The sequence below is a fragment of the Salmo salar genome, chromosome ssa16 (genome assembly GCF_905237065.1).
Source record: "Salmo salar chromosome ssa16, Ssal_v3.1, whole genome shotgun sequence".
NCBI lineage: Eukaryota > Metazoa > Chordata > Actinopteri > Salmoniformes > Salmonidae > Salmo > Salmo salar.
This window is the reverse complement of record NC_059457.1, coordinates 29,499,468-29,517,876: the sequence shown is the minus strand read 5'-3', so window position 1 is coordinate 29,517,876 and position 18,409 is coordinate 29,499,468. Positions and strand designations below refer to the sequence as shown.

Genomic DNA, 18,409 nt, shown 5'->3' with positions numbered 1-18,409 from the left:
TGAAAATGTTATACGTTCACAAAAGGAATGCGATATAACATGCTAAAGCACAAAAGTTAACGTTGTTCAAATGTCATTGTACAAATATATAGTAGCCTACATACCAACAGTCTTGTCCTTTGCATTGATACACATAGGACAACTTCACTTCAATTTGTGACGCCAATAATTGCATATACTCAATAGTCTCTCTCTCACGCTCTCTCTCTCTCTCTCTCCCTCTCACACACACACATTTATACACACACACACATACATACACACACATTATTTTGACTGTTTAGTAATAAAAACATGAAAAAACGTTTTGTTTTCCAATTCATAAATTATAATTTAATACCAAGAACAAATTTACAGCAGAATGCTTGTTTACAATAAGCTAACACAAACAAACAAGAATTGTGTTCAACTATAAACTTCCACACACACTCACATATATCACTTGCAATTAATAATCATAATCATCATAAAAAAAGTATCTATACGTTATCAATACCCTGCAGTCATATATTTTTATATATTTATATAAAAACGTGGGTCAGTTTAAACTGTTCATAATTACAATCATGTATCATTCTCTGGTCCATATGTGGCATGGGAACAGCCAAAGAGCACTGTTCAATCAACTACATAATATGATCCCTTTTTGTCCAACCACAACATGGTGTCTTGTGTGTTGAAGAAAAGCCCCAAAAACAAGGACAAAATTGCTAGCTTACACACACACACACACACACACACACACACACACACACACACACACACACACACACACACACACACACACACACACACACACACACACACACACACACACAAGGCATCTGTCACAGACCAAAGGAGCAGAACACTAAGTCAAAATAGCTACTCCTTTCCAATCCAGCTCACCCTGTTTAGTCTTAGCCTATTATTGAACGTTTTGTTTCTTTTTTAAATACAAGGGCTAGTGTACTGAATGCACAGATTATATCTATACAGTCAAAAACATTTACATTTATATATATCAAAGATAAAATAGGTTAGCGACCTGTGGCCATGCATTCACAGTCTAAATACATGAAAAAGAAAACATTTTTTGTCGTAATATGTATATACATTACAAACATAACTTTCAGTGCTACTAGCTAAGTCTGTCACTCAATTGATGACGTTGTATTACCGAAAAAATGGCAACCACAGTTTTTCTTAATCACATATACTTTGTATAAAGGAAAACTCGTTGAAATGAATTGACCTATATTTACAACAATACTGCCTCTAATTAATGTTTTTCAAGTGAAATACATGAGCATAAGACTGAAGTTTCAAATCTAATAGTGTTCCCAAAGTTGTATACTTAAACAACGTTTTGATAAGAAATTACTTTTCAGGCACTTAATGCTTGAAGTGTAGAGAGGGTGACATTTCAGGGACGTCGTAATAATACTGCTATTAAACACTATTCCAGCTGTAGGCCTACATAAAAGGTATATGACCCTTGACCTTTCCAATTTCGAAATAAGGTATTGTATGACTAGATGTTTTGATTGATGTTGAGGCCTATACATTGCAAGACACAATGTTCAATGCATTGGTAGTTAATATATTTAAATGAACATAACAATTAAAATAGCTGTGCATCTATGTTTACAAGCCACACTCACCCTTCAGTAGCTCATATCTCAAGGCTTTAATAATTTTGTTGAACTGTCTGCAAATGAATGCCAAACATTTCGAACTGGGTGCATAAGGGGACACACTAAGTTGAATACAGCCGGAAAGGGGTTCATTAAACATAGGTTGCCAGTATGCAGGCTATTTCATTCACTGTTCAGTAATAGCTGTTTTACTGTCGACAGTGCCTTGTAGAATCCTTGTTCTATATTAAGAGCTGATGTGGTTCGACTGGCTCAACTAAGCAATGGCAAAACAGGGCAACCCTGGAACATCACGTAGCCTTGGCTATATTCTCAATTGGAAAGAGAAATGATTTAGCTGGATCAGAAAGTTGAACTTGAACACCAAAAGAAACTCCCTTGCCCAGTTTAGTGTGGGTCATCCTAAGAGTAAGTGCGTTTGCAGCATTAAGCATGTAGTTATAAGCCTTTTCCTATATTGCTGTGGATTTAGTTTTAATTCTTGAAGAACATTTTACATTACTTAACTGTTTCAAAAGAAGTCATGGTTTTAGAAAAGAACACCACCTGTACTACAGAATCACATAGGCCGGTTTGGAACCAGAAAGGAGGAACAAAATAAAAGTACAAAAAATAGCTAGATACATGGACACAGGACAAGTAGGCTAATTTGGAAAAAGAAAACTTACTTTTTCTTTTCTCCTAAGTTTTTCCAAATACTCATTTTAAATGCACTTTATAGTTTCATTTTCGATTTGAGGATTACCAAAATCATTTTCCTTATTTTTGTTTTCGTTTTATTTATTTTTCTTAAAAAATGGATAAGAAGCAACTTATTCCGAATGACACGGGGAGCTTTTATCTGCATTTTGAAAGTTCGATGAATGTCTCAATTTTTTTTATTCACAGTCATTTATGACAATGTCTTTCTTTGTGAAAGCAAGCTCTTGTAACAGCTGTTTTCCTTCTACAAAAGAAGCACTAACCATTCTTAACCCCTTTGTTCATTCCTTCTGCTTACTGAATTGACATGTAAGGCCAGTTAAAACTGCTCCCCGAAAGCAACATATCCCTGATGAGGGTTTCAATTGGGGTTTTACCTACCAATCGGACGAAAAACAATTGCTCTATGACCGATGAAGACACTGTGCGCAGTGAAGGCAAGCGAAGTAACAACTTCCCAAATCGTGTTGGCTGGTTGGGATACTGGCTCCGAACATATTCCTCCAGGGCGCACTGGGACTTCTCTTGCAAACTTTCCACATGGGCCACATCTGAGAGGCCACAAGCGTCTGAAAAAAATAAAACAAACATTAATCATGCTGGACCCAAAAATCAACACATATTTACGACAGAACACTACTAATGCATAATATCCCTCTCGGTGGCTATATATATATATGACGGTGACAGGTGCGCTTAAAGTACAAACAATGTTTAGTCATTTGGGCTGCTTGTAAATTTAAAGACAACACACCCTGTATGCGGTGTTAAATCAGAATGATTTTGACTGTGGCCGCTTAGGTGTGCTTGTAGGCCATAATATAACAACCTATATTGCATATTGATTAAACAATCAAAAAACAATCCAACTGTGATTATGTATAATCAAACATTTAGTGTTTGATATCACTCTGTCAAATCAAACATAGGCCAGTTATCGCTACTAATATCAACATAAATGTCATATTCAGTAGGCCTACATTATTTTCTTGATAAACTGTCTAATAATAGTCACCATTTATGTCCTGTGCATAGGCTAATCATCAATAGGCGCTGTGATTATTAGTGGCGATGTAGTGCGGTGAATAAGAACAGGCAAATTTCCCTTTTTGTTGCCTTATATTTGGAAACTGGCAATTGTTTGAGTTCGATGCTTGTCTAGTTGATTACAATCACAAATGTTTACATTTTAATAGTAGTTTGGGTTAACACACATAAACACACACACTCGCGCACTCGCGCACGCTGACAGGGTGAGAGAGTTGTGACATGGTGACCCCTGTAGGCTACTGCGTTGTGATTTCGCTTGAAGTAGGGCTAGAAACCGAAACAACCACAAACAGCGATTGTATTAACCAAGTCACCGTAATAACCCCAAAAAATGGCGGATCAATGATATGTAGCTTAGCAGTGCAAACTCTTGTAGTCTACATAGCTTATTCATAGAATACATAATAGCCTACATGCAATCAAATAAAGATTAAAATAGACAAAATGAAGCATTCATTATCACAACGATATACTGTTTAAACATGCAATCAAATAAAGATTAAAATAGACAAAATGAAGCATTCATTATCACAACGATATACTGTTTAAACCCCCAGGTATTTTTGTAGAATTTGCCTAAACCAATAGCTAAATGTTAGTAGTTACATAAAAATAATCAAATGTTGAAGGCTTATTGTAAAAACAACTTATACGTTAGATTAGTAATTGCTTATTTCTGCGTAAGTTTGTGTATTTTCACACGTTTTCTTTATTCCCCACTTTAATTATGTAATTTAATCATATAGGAGGGTAGTCTGGGTCATGACCCAGTTCTGGAAGGAGACCATAAAATGTATTGGATCCCTAGATCTTCCTAAGAGAACAGAGGGGAAATGAAAGTATTTTCCCGAAATATGTGTAATGTCCGTCGTGTGATCAGGCTAAATGTGGTAGAAAGGCAAAGTTGTTATTTTATTAATGAAATCTTCAATAAAATACGCTATTCCGTCAACAAAATACGCTATTCCCTACAATGTAGGTCCCTCCCTGGCGAGAATAGGCTACGTTGTATGTCTATTCCCGACATAAACAATATATTTGATTGGTAAGCAAACTATTCTCAAAGTATAACTTCAACAAAAATACCGACAGTTTGTTTTTGATAGCATGTCTCCACTGAAATATTCGTATGAGTGACTTTTATGATGTGAGTCAAAGTTATCTTTCAGAGTATATATTTGGGACAGCGCATTTAGGACACTGTATGAAGGGGCACAAAATGTTGCTGTGTTGGGGGAAAGGGGAATTAATATGAATAAACTTGTTATTCAGTATTAATCTCTAAGTCCATGAATGGGAGTGGACACAAATTGAATCAAGTGTGCCTATGCCTGACCAAGCAGTAAATGCAAATGGTGGGCCATTTTATGACTAATGCCCAACAGTGCAGTGATATAGGCCTACAGGCAGTTGATAGCTATAGGCCTATGTTTTTATCCTCTATGGGATTTTAGGACAGGCCAGGCGTTTGCGAAAATGTGCACTGTTTATATATTCTATTGCATGCCTAGCCTAGTATTGTTTTCAAACAGGAAAAGACAAAGCACACGTGACCTAAACACATTCTCTAAACGCATAACTGGAAATGATATATTCTATTGTTTTTTTGTTGTTGCAATTTTGAGCTTACCTGAAGTGAAGAGCACAATTGCCTTCAAGCAGCTGTATTCAGCAGAGTCAACGTGCAAAACTTTCAGCTTTTCCACTTGTTCTTGGAAGATCCTAATGTGGTCCATAAAGGCAACCACTCTGTCCGCAGACATGGGGGAGGCGTGTAGGCCAGCCGCCGCCAGAAGTGGAGCCACATGGAGAGGCATGGAGCACTGTGCGGCGTTGAGCACAAATAACTCACTCCAGGTCAACCGCAGAAGAGCCACCTGGTCAGTAATCTGAAGGTCTGGAAAGAAGGGGATATTCCTGGCCCACTCCACCGCACTGAACAGCATCCTGGCCGCCAGTTCACATATGTTCTCGATGCCCATGATGTTGTTGGGTTGCATGCATTGACTGCCATACCGGGACGTTGGGTAGGGCTCCGCTCTTAGCAGTAGAGAGATATATCCGGATAAGTAGGAATGGCAGTGCAGTGGGTCCCCATTTGTCAAGGCGAACTGGCCATGGTGTGGCTGTGTGGGTGGCATCCGTCCCCGTTGCACCGCTGCAGTAAAAAGAGAAACTGCAGATATTGATGCCTGAATTCTACACATCAAGAGACATTGTAATCCTCCTGACCAGGAGGCTATGTCAAATGTTGTTACACTATAGCAGTTCGAGGAATACACATGCTATGTACCAGCTAAGACATTACTTTTGCTATTCAAATGCTATGATGAAATCTATGGATCCAACATTATAAACTAAAACAATACATAGGCTACAACAAATAGGCTAGCCTACATACTTACAAACAATGACTGTTATTTACTGTAGAGATCGACACAAACATATTTCCCGGGAAAAGTAATGGTTCTCTATGGAACATTTTAGAAGTAGTCTAGTTATAAATCTGGGTTTTACATTTTCATTTTGGTGTTTGGCTACAACAACATGAGCTCACTAGAAGCACAAAGGCAAGGCAGTCCTTGCATGTTGTAACCCTTAACCTACTTAGCAATCTATTCGGCTAGTTTTATTTTGACTACTATTTTCGACTGATCATTGAATAGAACCGTTTTAATGATACACATATGCCATTTTCTATGTACAGCTCAGTTTTCTGGTCGAGATTAACACGACACGTATTGCGTGGGATCTAAACAAGCTGTCTCTTCACTCCACACTCGCCATAATAACGTTGTATATGCTTTTGTATTCAAATACAGATGCATATCCATTTTGTCTCTTCCAAGAGGACGATTCAGTACTAATAATCTACATCCAAACTCTTATGACTATTGTTTGTGAAGGCCACGTGATGAATATAGCGTTTAAGAAATATAACACATCAATCGAATGCTAAAAGGAAGGTTTGCTACGATCGGTCTTAAGCACTAAATTCTGACGGCCCCATAGCGTGCTTCGGCCGCGCAGCCTATGGAAGAAGAATATGGGAGACAGCAACACATACAATTACATAATTCATTCAGCACACGACATACAGCGCAAATAAATCAACAAGAAAATAAAAATCCCAATACCTTCCCGTCTCATGCCAACTTTCAGGCATTTTTTGAGGCGGCAGTACTGACACTGATTGCGATGGTGCTGGTCAATGGGACAATTCCTGTTGGCACGGCATGTGTAACTGAGGTTCCTTCGTACGCTCCGTTTGAAGAAGCTTTTGCACCCCTCGCAAGTAAACTGGCCATAGTGTTTACCACTAGATTTATCCCCGCAAACAACGCATTCTATGTGCTGTGGCTGCTGTTTCTCCGACTGCATCGTCTGGTTTGTCGGCGTAGACTGTACAGTGTTGTTCGGGGGTCCTTGGACGGTTGTCTGAGGGGTCGGAGGGGCGACCTGAGAGCCTGACAGATTCATCTGAGGGGTCGGAAGGGATAGTCCTCCTTGTGATTGCGAAGAAAGGGTACCTTGGGTCTCAGACACATCGTCCTGGGAGCCTCTCCACACTACCATTGCCATATCTATCAGTCAACGTAAGGAAACTTTTTGTCTGCCGTTTTTGGTTTCGCGGTGCTTGTTTTCTCAAAAGAATGCAGCACGCTGTAATCAAAATTAATAGTAAAAAAAAATTAAAAAAATATGCCAAAAGCCTACTGTTGTCGATTGTTCGTTGAATCTTCGAAAATGTCAAATTATATTGCTGTTGTAGACGATGCGAAGCACACGTTTTAAAACTGATGTGATGGCGAGCTGAATCGCAGCCTTGCACTCAGAGGCCAAGTCCAGGGGCGCTTGCAGTCAGCCATCCAGGAGATCTTTCAAGGGGGAAAAAATAGCAAATGATTGCGATAATGAAATGAGGTAGCCTATTCAAGAAACGGAGCAGTACGTTGAACGTAGGCGACGTGACAGCAGCATAAAACACACAATTGATGTAGGCTACACACTAGCAGCAGAGCGCTATCAAGTTCCAGCTCAAGTCTTGATGAAAATTATCAACTGGTAAAACAAATATTGCTGCTTCTCCCTTTTCTTCTTGTGAGGTGGTGCGAGCAGCTGAAGCCAATGCTTTAGTCAAATACGAAGTCAACTCTCCGACAAGCAGGTGATAATAAAACAAAAAGATCACAACCTATAGAACCTCCTTCATGCACGGAAAAATAATAATAAAAATAACAGAGAATCAAAGTGATCAAATATGTTAAAAAGGGTGAGGTTAGGAAGTGATTGCGAATAGTAGGAGCTTGGCTGGCAGAATGCTTTCTCTCTGATCAGCTCACTGAGCTCTCTATATAGTGAACTTTGACACGACTGCTGCAACTTAGCACATGTTACCATGGAGATGAGCTGCCATATAAGGAAAGTGACTGTGTTTGACTGGTCAGAGCTCATGGACCTCCCCCTGAACCCCATTGGCTAGTCGGTACTTGTGCTACTTGGTGCCTTGCCAAAGCAGGATAGGGGTCGAGAAGATGCTTGGTCCTAAAAGGAGACGATTTAGAGGAGAGGACCGTGCTTCTAATTCACTCACATTTTTCATTAAATATACATGTAAATTCATGTTCAATGATTACATTCTCTGACCACATAATGTTTCTTATGTGACTGAGTATAGCTTAAGTCAGTGGGTCGTTGCTATCCGGGTTTCTTGGGATGTCCCTTGAAGTTTACATTTAAAATTGTTAGGTTTGGTAAGGGTTATGGTTATGGTTAGAGTAAGGCTTGAGGTTAAGGTTAGGGTTAAGGGTATGGACGTCTCAAGGATCCAGGAGAGCACTAACCTAATAAATGTTTATTTTTCCTTACATCTACAAGTCTGAGAGAGGTGAGGATGGTATTTTTACATCTGATATATGCTTTCATGAGATGGAGTAGCCTATAGTGCCCTGCATTAAAGTCAAACTTCAGTCTACCATTAGGCTACATTAGAGATTGCAGTAGAAGTAGGCTATCATAAATTAATCTAGATTAAATTAAACATTATTAAACGATATGGCTTTGTACAAAACAAATGATATCATTGCTTGTTGAAAATGTTCCTGTCATTGCAACACATTTGCTGTATGAAAGGTGCTATACAAATAGGGCTATTATGATTGTTTTATTAGACTGATTAGGACATATTATCAGAAAACTTACCCTATGTTCATTCACAATGCTGTGCTGGTACATTGTATTACAATATAGGCTAATAGCTAATATATGCACCATCTTATTTCAGAACATGCCACATCACGGTTTCCTTCTATCAACTCACGCATTGGCCTATTATTAAATTCTTTCTATATTTTTTTCGACTTCTGGTTGTGATGATTATGAATACCTGTAGGCTACACATTTGCAAGTATACGATAAATTGCTTTTTATAGAGTTACGATAAATTAAACACAAGCACGAGGGATTGTAATCGTTAGTCTATAAAGTAGGCCTATTATAGGTAGCCTTGGCGTCCAAGATGTAGCCCACAACACAATGATTTGCCATAGCCTATATGAGAGTTTGGACCTCTCTCTCAATTCATATCAGAAAACCCGAGATATGGTGAGCTATTGTTAAAAAAAATGTTGGTTCATGATTTCTAGGCTATAGCTAACAACATTCATGGAGTGTATTGAAGGTTGTTAAACAATATCTGTATATGTCTTAATCTATTATCATATGCTACATATGTCGCATAGGCCTGAGTGAATGGTGTTTCATTTGAAGACAAAGCATATCTATGAAGTATATAGCCTAAATTGGCCCCTATATGCTCCTATAAGTTTCTAGTCTGAGTATTGTTAGGTGGTACTTTCAAAAACACAATGGGGCTGTCAAAGTTGGGTCTTGTGAAAAATGTACAGAGCTAAATCAGAGCATATGCTGTCAATGGAGGGGATACAGAATAAGGGATCTATTACAGTATCTGGGTGCCCCCTAGCGTATGGATCCTTTCTGTCTCAAATCGAGATTCAATTCCGAGGAGCCTTCCGATATGGAAAATGCCTCTTTCTCTCGTCTTCCACGTTGACCAAAGTAACTTGCTCGCATTTCAAACTGATTGTTTTAGAAAATGTCTTCTAATTGACTTGGACGTCGTCGAGGTATGCGTGTAGGTCTCTGTTTTGGCTCTTCATATCCAATATGCTCTGTAGGCACAGGGAATGTTTGTATAGGCTTTTAATCGTTGATTGATATAATACTTGGTCTTGAGCGTAACCCTCATTCTAAAGTTAACGCTAGGGTCTAAATAACATCCCTGTCTGCAGTGTATCGTATTGTTGTATTGTGGAATCTACATGACCACTCCATTGGTGAGTATAAACATTTTGTCATGTTTGTTTCCTTAATGAAATGTTTGAATGTGAGCGCATGCTTGGCATTAGGTAGTTGTCTTGGTCGTAAATAAAACGACTATCAAAATTCATACATCAAAAAAGCTGTTTAGTCTTAAAACACAGCATTTTTTACATACAAAAATCGCTAAAACCTAACGAGTCTTACCAAGGCTACAGGCAAACGATAAAGATACAATGACGCATAACCAGATAATTATCGTCTAATCGAAACATTAATTGCAATACATATTGAGCAGAAACACATGGTAGGCTACATCTAAACCCACCTATATGTTTCATGAAATAGATCGTGAGATTATTGTAGACAATAATGTACATAGGCTATTCTCACAAACGTACCAAATGCATACGTCGATTCGTCCGCAGCGTGAAGCATCTTCTCTCTTATCAGAATATCTACTAGTCTTCTCTTTTCGATATAATGTCGAGAATAGACAGGCAAGGTGTCCTTTCCAGACGGAATGAAATAGTTCAATTTATGTGCTCAACTTAGACCTTGTAATGTAAATTGACTTGTCGTCATAAGAAGTGGTTGATATGGCTGTCTTTAAAAAGGAGAAAAGTAAAACAGCAAGATGTTCCTGTGCGTCTTTTCTGTTCTACAGTATGGGTAGAAACGCGCCTGTATGCCGCTGCTTTGTGTGGGCTGGATGAGAGGTATAGGGAGGGGGTGAAGTCAGAATATAGACACCTGTTTGTATTGAAAGTAGTGATGCTTTTATACATTATCGCTTCATTTGTGTCAGAATATTGGATGTAAATCAGTTTCAACATATGACACCAATAGTCTAGCTGACAAGTGGATAACCCCAACTTGTAAAATATTCCTTCGTTGCTGAAAAATGTATATCAGTGTGTTGTAACCACTATTATTATTATTATTATTATTATTATTATTAGGCTATTATTATTATTATTATTATTACTGGTAACACTTGAAATTATTGGTAGACCAATTATTGCTGTTAATATTACTATTTGTATTGTTGTTGATGTGGTTGACAACCACAACTGTTGTTAGTGAACAGGGCAAGGCGAGGTTTGCTTTCAGATAGGCGCATTTCAATTGAGAGATAGCTTCACTGATAGTAGGCTACGTTCTCATCCTCATATGTCTACAAACAAACTTCCGCTAACACACTGAGAGAAAGACATCGAGAGGGGGAGGGAGAGAGTGTGATTTGACCTGACCTCTGTACTGAGAGAGAGAGAGAGAGAGAGACTATACGGTTGAAGATATTCACCGTTTTTGGTCCTTTGTGAAGTTCAGGGGGTGAAGTCTATATTTTCATATGGCCTTTAAGAGCCTTCCACACATTCGCATTTAAACCGTTAGCCTACTTTTGTAGATTAGCCACGATAGGCCTATAGACTTATGTGTGGACAACGAAAGCTGTAAAGAATAACAACTAATGACAGCAATAGGCCTATATGGGCAGTTTCGTCAGTTGAAAAGTAACAGATTTGTCCTATACTTTTTCACATTCTCTGGATAAACGTATGTCTATGATGAATCAATGATAAAAGTAGCCTACAGTTACAAAAACATTTTCGTTTTTTTTGGTGGTGCATTTCTTGGCTAAAATGATCTTCTCAAGACAGAATCTAAAAGCATGGGCTATAGGGCACAGCAAGCCTCCATACACAATAGCGCACCCCCATCGGGACCTACATCGATTAGGACGAGACTCGAGGATGTCGCCACACTAAATATTTACTGATCACACACAATTTTCAGGATCTTTAACGATTTTCCATTCTCAGTCCGCTGAAAAGCTGTAAATCACTTTATTATTGTTTGTAAAGCAAAGCGCGCACTCTGGGACACAGTGCTTTAAGATGTGCCCTGATCGAGATGAGCGCAGTTAGGTGAATCGATATACAGTGAATGGCCAAGTCAGTGGTTGATTTCATGGTCGTGCTTTGAAAAAGCCTTCACTCATGTAACAGGTTAAGCTAACAAATGAAGAAACAGTACAACTTTTGTTCACTAAAATTATGTTTAGTCAACAAATGAATTGACAACGTGATCTTAAAGCTGGAAACCTTAGTTGCTACATGTATTTTGGACTTATACATTAATCATATACCCATTGATTCTTAAAGAATAATGAGCTTAGTTCAACTGTAGTACTCTATCATGTTTTATTCCACTGTTTGTAAACACTTTAAATGTAAACAAACAACCCTGCTTAAAACTATAATTCTGATATGATTAATGATCAATCCGTGCATTCATATCTCTGTCTATGAATTTGAGCGTGGCTAGATTTCGCCAGGTCCACCCCTCAGCTTTTTACCGAAACACAGGTACGGTGCTGGTCTCTTATTTTTTCAATTAAGGATTCTAGCTTTAATTTATCAATAATTAGCTATGGCTACCTCATTTTCGGTGACCAGAAAATAGCATTTGGGAAAATATGTAGCCTATAGAATCGGCCTACTTGTTGACAGTGGTACTCAAACACAATACCTAATATGCATTACTTCCTAAATTTACTATAGCCATATTTTATAGATAAAGGAGATATATTCTGAAAAATAATGTCTATGGTTAATCGCATGCTTATTAAAGGAGTAGGCAATACTGGAATAGTGGGATCAGGCAGTGGCAGGTGAGCCCTCTGTGTATTTGGGTGAGGCGGCAAGGCAAGGATGAAAGTTCACTTTAATCTTATCTCTGCCTTCACCAAGTCCTTAAAGCGGGAGATAGAGGGATACTGACCTGAAGGCCTCTGAGATCCCGGCCTGATTAACCCATCCAGACCCAGCTGGGTGCAAAGGTTAACCAGGCTAATCAACTTGAAGAGGCTGATTGAGTTAGATGACAAGGAGTCAAGGGGGAAACAACTGTCCTCCCCATAAACAGCCAGAGGCCAACCACTGGCAACACTTTAGTCTGTGTGAATCTCACTCTTTAACCTATATCAGCAATCCATAAAGTTGAATAAACAAATGTCCTGTTGAATCTCCTCAACAATTATATTAGTGGTGAAGTATTTAAGTGGAAGTTATTAATTAAGGTAAAACTAAGATGGGGCTAGTCATAGTGTATTATGGAAACAAGTAATACTTTTGGGAAGATAGCATAGTTCCTTATGTTATTTTCACCTAATTTCTGAGCATATTCCTAGTGTCATGAACTGTGTTGTAATGTAATTTGGCCTGGGGTATAACTTTTTTATTTTACACCTACATTTGCCTCCAACAGAATTGACATTGATTTCATGGCTCTCTTCAGTGAAGCAGTTTGATGGACAGGTAGACAGACAGACAGACAGCCCTCACAAATGAGCTCCATCCACTAATCTGTGACAGGGTAAACGAGCTCTAGTGCTCTCTACCCTTTATTGGTCTTCCTTGAGTGACATGTCAACTGTCCTTAAAAAACAACATTAACATGTCTTTATGTTCTCTTCAAAAACATATAGTCATAGTCTTACATCTGATTCTAATCACACTATGTATATTATACAGTGTATAGTGGACCATTCAAGTGTGAAGTTATGGTTATATTCATGTTTCTCAGACTCTTTTTCAGAAATGTAACCTTGTAGATGAAAACATGAAACATGAAATCCTGAAGCTTTCCTGTAGAGTGCATCCTGTGAGAGCGCATTGTTCTGTGAAGAACTGCTCCGTCCATAATTCCCAAGGCAACAGTGTTGTCTTAACGCTGAAAGTAATGTAGAACAAATTACAACATATTTGGGAATCAAGCCAGACTTCTGTGCGGATAAAAACATAATTATTACATTTGGTTGTAACTGATATTATAGGCTTTTGAGTAGTTACAAAGGAATTACTTTCAGTGATTCTTAGTGTGACTTTTACGTAGGCCTACTATAACTTAATTTTACTGTAGTATTTAAGGTAAAGTTTGTCGCTAACAAACTATTAAATGGGTATCATGAATTCATAGAAAGTTGCAATGTCTCACAATGCTATGTGACTTCAATTGTTCATAAAAATTGAACACTTATTGACTGTGCATATTTGAGATACAAAATCTACTGTCATTATATAGGTCATGATTTGTATAATCTGTAGGACTATATTTTTCTACATTAAGCATCAAGAGATTACAAATTATACTTTTTATTACACTGATAGTGAATATGTGTACTTTGTTGAGGCACTCTGTGTGTATAGCAATGTCTTATCTACGCAAACATCTTAAACATGACTGATTTCATGAATTCAGCATTAAAGCAGTGTTCACTACAATTAATACATTGTTGATACTTGGATATCCATTGTTTCTTCATCTTTATTAGGACAAATCAGATTAAAAGTAGAATAGTCTGTTGCTTTTAGGTGGAAGAGGAGATTGAGGGTAAAACACATGCCAAAATGGCAAAGAACTGGGTAAAATAAAGGTAAATATCCTAGTACACAGGCCATTTGAAATACTGAAGATAATCACACACTGTTTGAAAGGGAGCATTCGTTGATAGTATAAGAAATCAGAACAGTAATGGCTTTACATGAAATTGGAGGTATGGTTTTATCTCCTTTGGGGTAAGTAATAAAAACACAGTTGTAGTATATAATATAATGAAAGGGGAAAATCTCAACCACTTGGTGTGTTTACCAACAGCAGCACACACATAGTTGCTTCATGGTATGTGATGTTTTGTATAACACAATTTTAATCAATTAACAAGTACTGTATATCACTACTGATTGACTGTGAAGTAATACATTATAGTTTTTAAAGGTCTGCTCAATAAACTGTGTGTGTAAAGTACAGTACGTGTGTGTGTGTGTGTGTGTGTGTGTGTGTGTGTGTGTGTGTGTGTGTGTGTGTGTGTGTGTAAGCTAGCAATTTTGTCCTTGTTTTTGGGGCTTTTCTTCAACACACAAGACACCATGTTGTGGTTGGACAAAAAGGGATCATATTATGTAGTTGATTGAACAGTGCTCGTTGGCTGTTCCCATGCCACATATGGACCAGAGAATGATACATGATTGTAATTATGAACAGTTTAAACTGACCCACATTTTTATATAAATATATAAAAATATATGACTGCAGGGTATTGATAACGTATAGATACTTTTTTTTAATGATGATTATGATTATTGGGGGGGGGGGGGGTTATGGAGTTCATTTAGCAGCTTTAGATTACTCTCTTTGCCCTCTGTGTCTGTTCGCCCCAAGGGGCAATCTAAGAAGGCCGCAGTTTCAAGATAGCTCACCGAGTTCGATTTGCCAATGATGGATTATAGTGTCAATTTAAACGGCAAAGGATTAATTTGTTTCAATGATCTCTAGTTAGGCTGATTGCCAGGGTGCTTTCTTTCTTATCCACTACATTTCCTGTACATGTTTGGTACAGTTGCAATCATGATGATTATGAAGTATAGAATGGAAAATAGTTAACCTGTTCCAGTGTTGTAGGTGTCTTTGGAAGCCAACAACTAGCTATGCTCTTTGTCCATACTATGACCAGGCTGCTATCCCACATATATTACTGTGTAATAATAATACCAGAATGCATCTTTCTCTGCCCAAATATAAGCATAAAGGCTCCTACGCCCTCCTCCCACCGGCGTAGGAGGCTTCCAGCACTGCTGTACCATACAGTGATGACCTCCAGCAGACAGTAGACGCTCCTGGTGTCAGACAGCTTACACATGGTAGGGATGTGGCCACCTACTGAAATGTGATGGAGAAGATGATTTGCCAGTGTTGGGAAAAGGGTGTTTTGATGTACATTCACTTCCTGCCAAAAGAGATAGAATACAGTCAAGTCTTTATTTGAAAGCCCGATTATGCCTCTGAACAAATATTGACTAAACTAAAATAAATTCTGAAAATCATGTTCATGAACCTCACAGAATGATTCTACACGACCTGGTGTAAATATCATACATTTGATTACCTTTTGCAAAACAACTGCAGTACCAGTCAAAAGTTTGGACACACATACTCATTCAAGGATTTTTCTTTATTTTTACCTTTTTCTACATTGTAAAATACATTTACATTTTACATTTTTACATTTTAGTCATTTAGCAGATGCTCTTATCCAGAGCGACTTACAGTAGTGAATGCATACATTTCATACATTTTTTTCTCCGTGCTGGTCCCCCGTGGGAATCGAACCCAAAACCCTGGCGTTGCAAACACCATGCTCTACCAACTGAGCCACACAAGACCTATCAGAAAAAATAATAATAGTGAATAATAATAATAATATAATAGTGAAGACATCAAAAGTATGAAATAACACATATAGAATCATGTACTAACCAAAAAAACTGTTAAACAAATCAAAATATATTTTATATTTTAGATACTTCAAAGTAGCCACCCTTTGCCTTGACGACAGCTTTGCACACTCTTGGCATTCTCTCAATGAGCTTCATGGGGTAGTCACCTGGAATGCATTTCAATTAACAGGTGTGCCTTTTTAAAAGGTTAATTTGTGGAATATCATTCCTTCTTAATGCGTTTGAGCCAATCAGTTGTGTTGTGAAAAGTATACAGAACATAGCCCTATTTATGGCAAGAACATGTTTTAAGGCAAGAACAGCTCAAATAAGCAAAGAGAAATGACAGTCCATCATTACTTTAAGACATGAAGGTCAGTCAATACGAAACATTTCAAGAACTTTGAAAGTTTCTTCAAGTGCAGTCGCAAAAACCATCAAGTGCTATGATGAAACTGTCTCTTATGAGGACCGCCACAGGAAAGGAAGACCCAGAGTTACCTCTGCTACAGAGGATAAGTTCATTAGAGTTACCAGCCTCAGAAATTACAGCCCAAATAATTGCTTCACAGAGTTTAAGTAACAGACACAGCTCAACATCAACTGTTCAGAGGAGACTGCGAGAATCAGGCCTTCATGTTCGAATTTCTGCAAAGAAACCACTACTAAAGGACATCAATAATAAGAAGAGACTTGCTTGGGCCTAGAAATACGAGCAATGGACATTAGACCTGTAGAGATCTGTCCTTTGGTCTGATGAGTCCAAATGTGAGATTTTTGGTTCCAACCAGAGTAGGCGAACGGATGATCGCCGCATGTGTGGTTCCCAACGTGAAGCATGGAGGAGGAGGTGTGATGGTGTGGGGGTGCTTTACTGGTGACACTGTCAGTGATTTATGTAGAATTCAAGGCACCCTTAACCAGCATGGCTGCCACAGCATTCTGCAGCGATACGCCATCCCATCTAGTTTGCGCTTATAGGGACTATCATTTGTTTTTCAACAGGACAATGACCCAACACACCTACAGACTTTGTAAGGGCTATTTGACCAAGAAGGAGAATGATGAAGTGCTGCATCAGATGACCTGGCCTCCACTATCACCTGACCTCAACCCAATTTCTTTATTTTTTTTTATTTTTATTTAACCTTTATTTAACTAGGCAAGTCAGTTAAGAACAAATTCTTATTTGCAATGATGGCTTACCCCGGCCAAACCCAGACAATGCTGGGCCAATTGTCCGCCGCCCTATGAGACTCCCAAACACAGCCTGTTGTGGTACAGCCTGGAATCAAACCAGGGTCTGTAGTGACACCTCTAGTACTGAGATGCAGTGCCTTAGACCGCTGCGCCACTCGGGATCCAATTGAGATGGTTTGGGATGAGTTGGACTGCAGAGTGAAGGAAAAGCAGCCAACAAGTGCTCAGCATATGTGGGAACTCCTTCAAGACCATTGGAAAAGCACTCCAGGTGAAGCTTGTTGAGAGAATGCCAAGAGTGTGCAAAGCTGTCATCAAGGAAAAGGGTAGCTACTTCGAAGAATCTAAAATCTAAAATATATTTTGATTTGTTTAACACTTTTTTGGTTACTAAATGATTCCATATGTGTTATTTCATAGTTTTGATGTCTTCACTATGATTCTACAATGGAAAAAATAGAAAAAAATAAAGAAACTCTTGAATGTGTAGGTATGTCCACACTTGACTGGTACTGTATATTGAAGATAATGGATGAGAATATACAGATTTGTAAAAGCATTATAAATTACTTTATTGCAGAATGTATAGATTGACACTTACAGTATACTAATGAATAATACTATCTTTGATACTAGAGCACAAATTTAAGACATTAATAAAATCTACAAAGTAACTTCAGCTGTATTTGTCTCATTTTATCTCATAATGTTGAATTTAATAACAATTGATTCTCATTCTCATGTCCGTTGTGACAGCTAGATGAAATTGGCTACATTAGCAAACAATTAGAAATGTCTTATTTTGTCATGTCAACTTGCATGCTTTATGTTTAACTTTAACATGAAACAAAGGTGTAAAATTATTTAAAATACTGATTGTGCAAAGCTTTAAATATGTATTTGTTACACAGCTGAAACTGACATTTTCATAGCGTACAATTGCAAGTTTTCCACAAAGCAAATGTGGAGCACATAGAAAAATAAAATATTTTCCACACACTACCTCTCTCTCTCTGCATTTATTGTCTCAGTCTGGACTTAATCATGAGCCATTGGACTAAACTCAAGCTTTTAGGAAATATAAATATTTTCTGAAGTAATCAAAGAGTGAGGGCAGGAGAGAGATTGATTTGGCTATTGAATTGTACTGTAATTGGAAGCAGCTTGTTTTGTAATGAGTACTGCTTGGAGACATGGGCT

General features: G+C 38.1%; 1 protein-coding gene across 3 annotated transcripts; it reads right to left on the bottom strand.

Annotated features, from left to right (window-relative positions):
- Positions 1-305: 305 nt before the first annotated feature.
- On the bottom strand, positions 306-10,393 carry nr2f2 (nuclear receptor subfamily 2, group F, member 2). Of its 3 annotated transcripts, none has more exons than XM_014149120.2 (3): positions 10,130-10,393; positions 5,020-5,547; positions 306-2,908 (listed from the first exon to the last, which is right to left on the bottom strand). In XM_014149120.2, exons 1-3 carry the CDS (start codon positions 10,164-10,166, stop codon positions 2,634-2,636), a joined length of 840 nt encoding a protein of 279 aa, XP_014004595.1. In that variant the 5' UTR covers positions 10,167-10,393; the 3' UTR covers positions 306-2,633. The 3 variants fall into 3 exon arrangements, with proteins under 3 accessions (XP_014004595.1, XP_014004593.1, XP_014004594.1); XM_014149118.2 differs by lacking the exon at positions 10,130-10,393 and adding an exon at positions 6,527-7,753 and having other exon boundaries at positions 5,020-5,565; XM_014149119.2 differs by lacking the exon at positions 10,130-10,393 and adding an exon at positions 6,527-7,749.
- Between the last annotated feature and the right edge of the window lie 8,016 nt (positions 10,394-18,409).

Coding starts and splice junctions, on each gene's coding strand:
- nr2f2 (XM_014149118.2), bottom strand. CDS start 6,971: ATGGCAATGGTAGTGTGGAGAGGCTCCCAGGACGATGTGTCTGAGACC. Junction 5,566..6,526: donor AGTTGGCATGAGACGGGAAG/GTATTGGGATTT, acceptor CAATATCTGCAG/TTTCTCTTTTTACTGCAGCG. Junction 2,909..5,019: donor AATTGTGCTCTTCACTTCAG/GTAAGCTCAAAA, acceptor TATTTTTTTCAG/ACGCTTGTGGCCTCTCAGAT.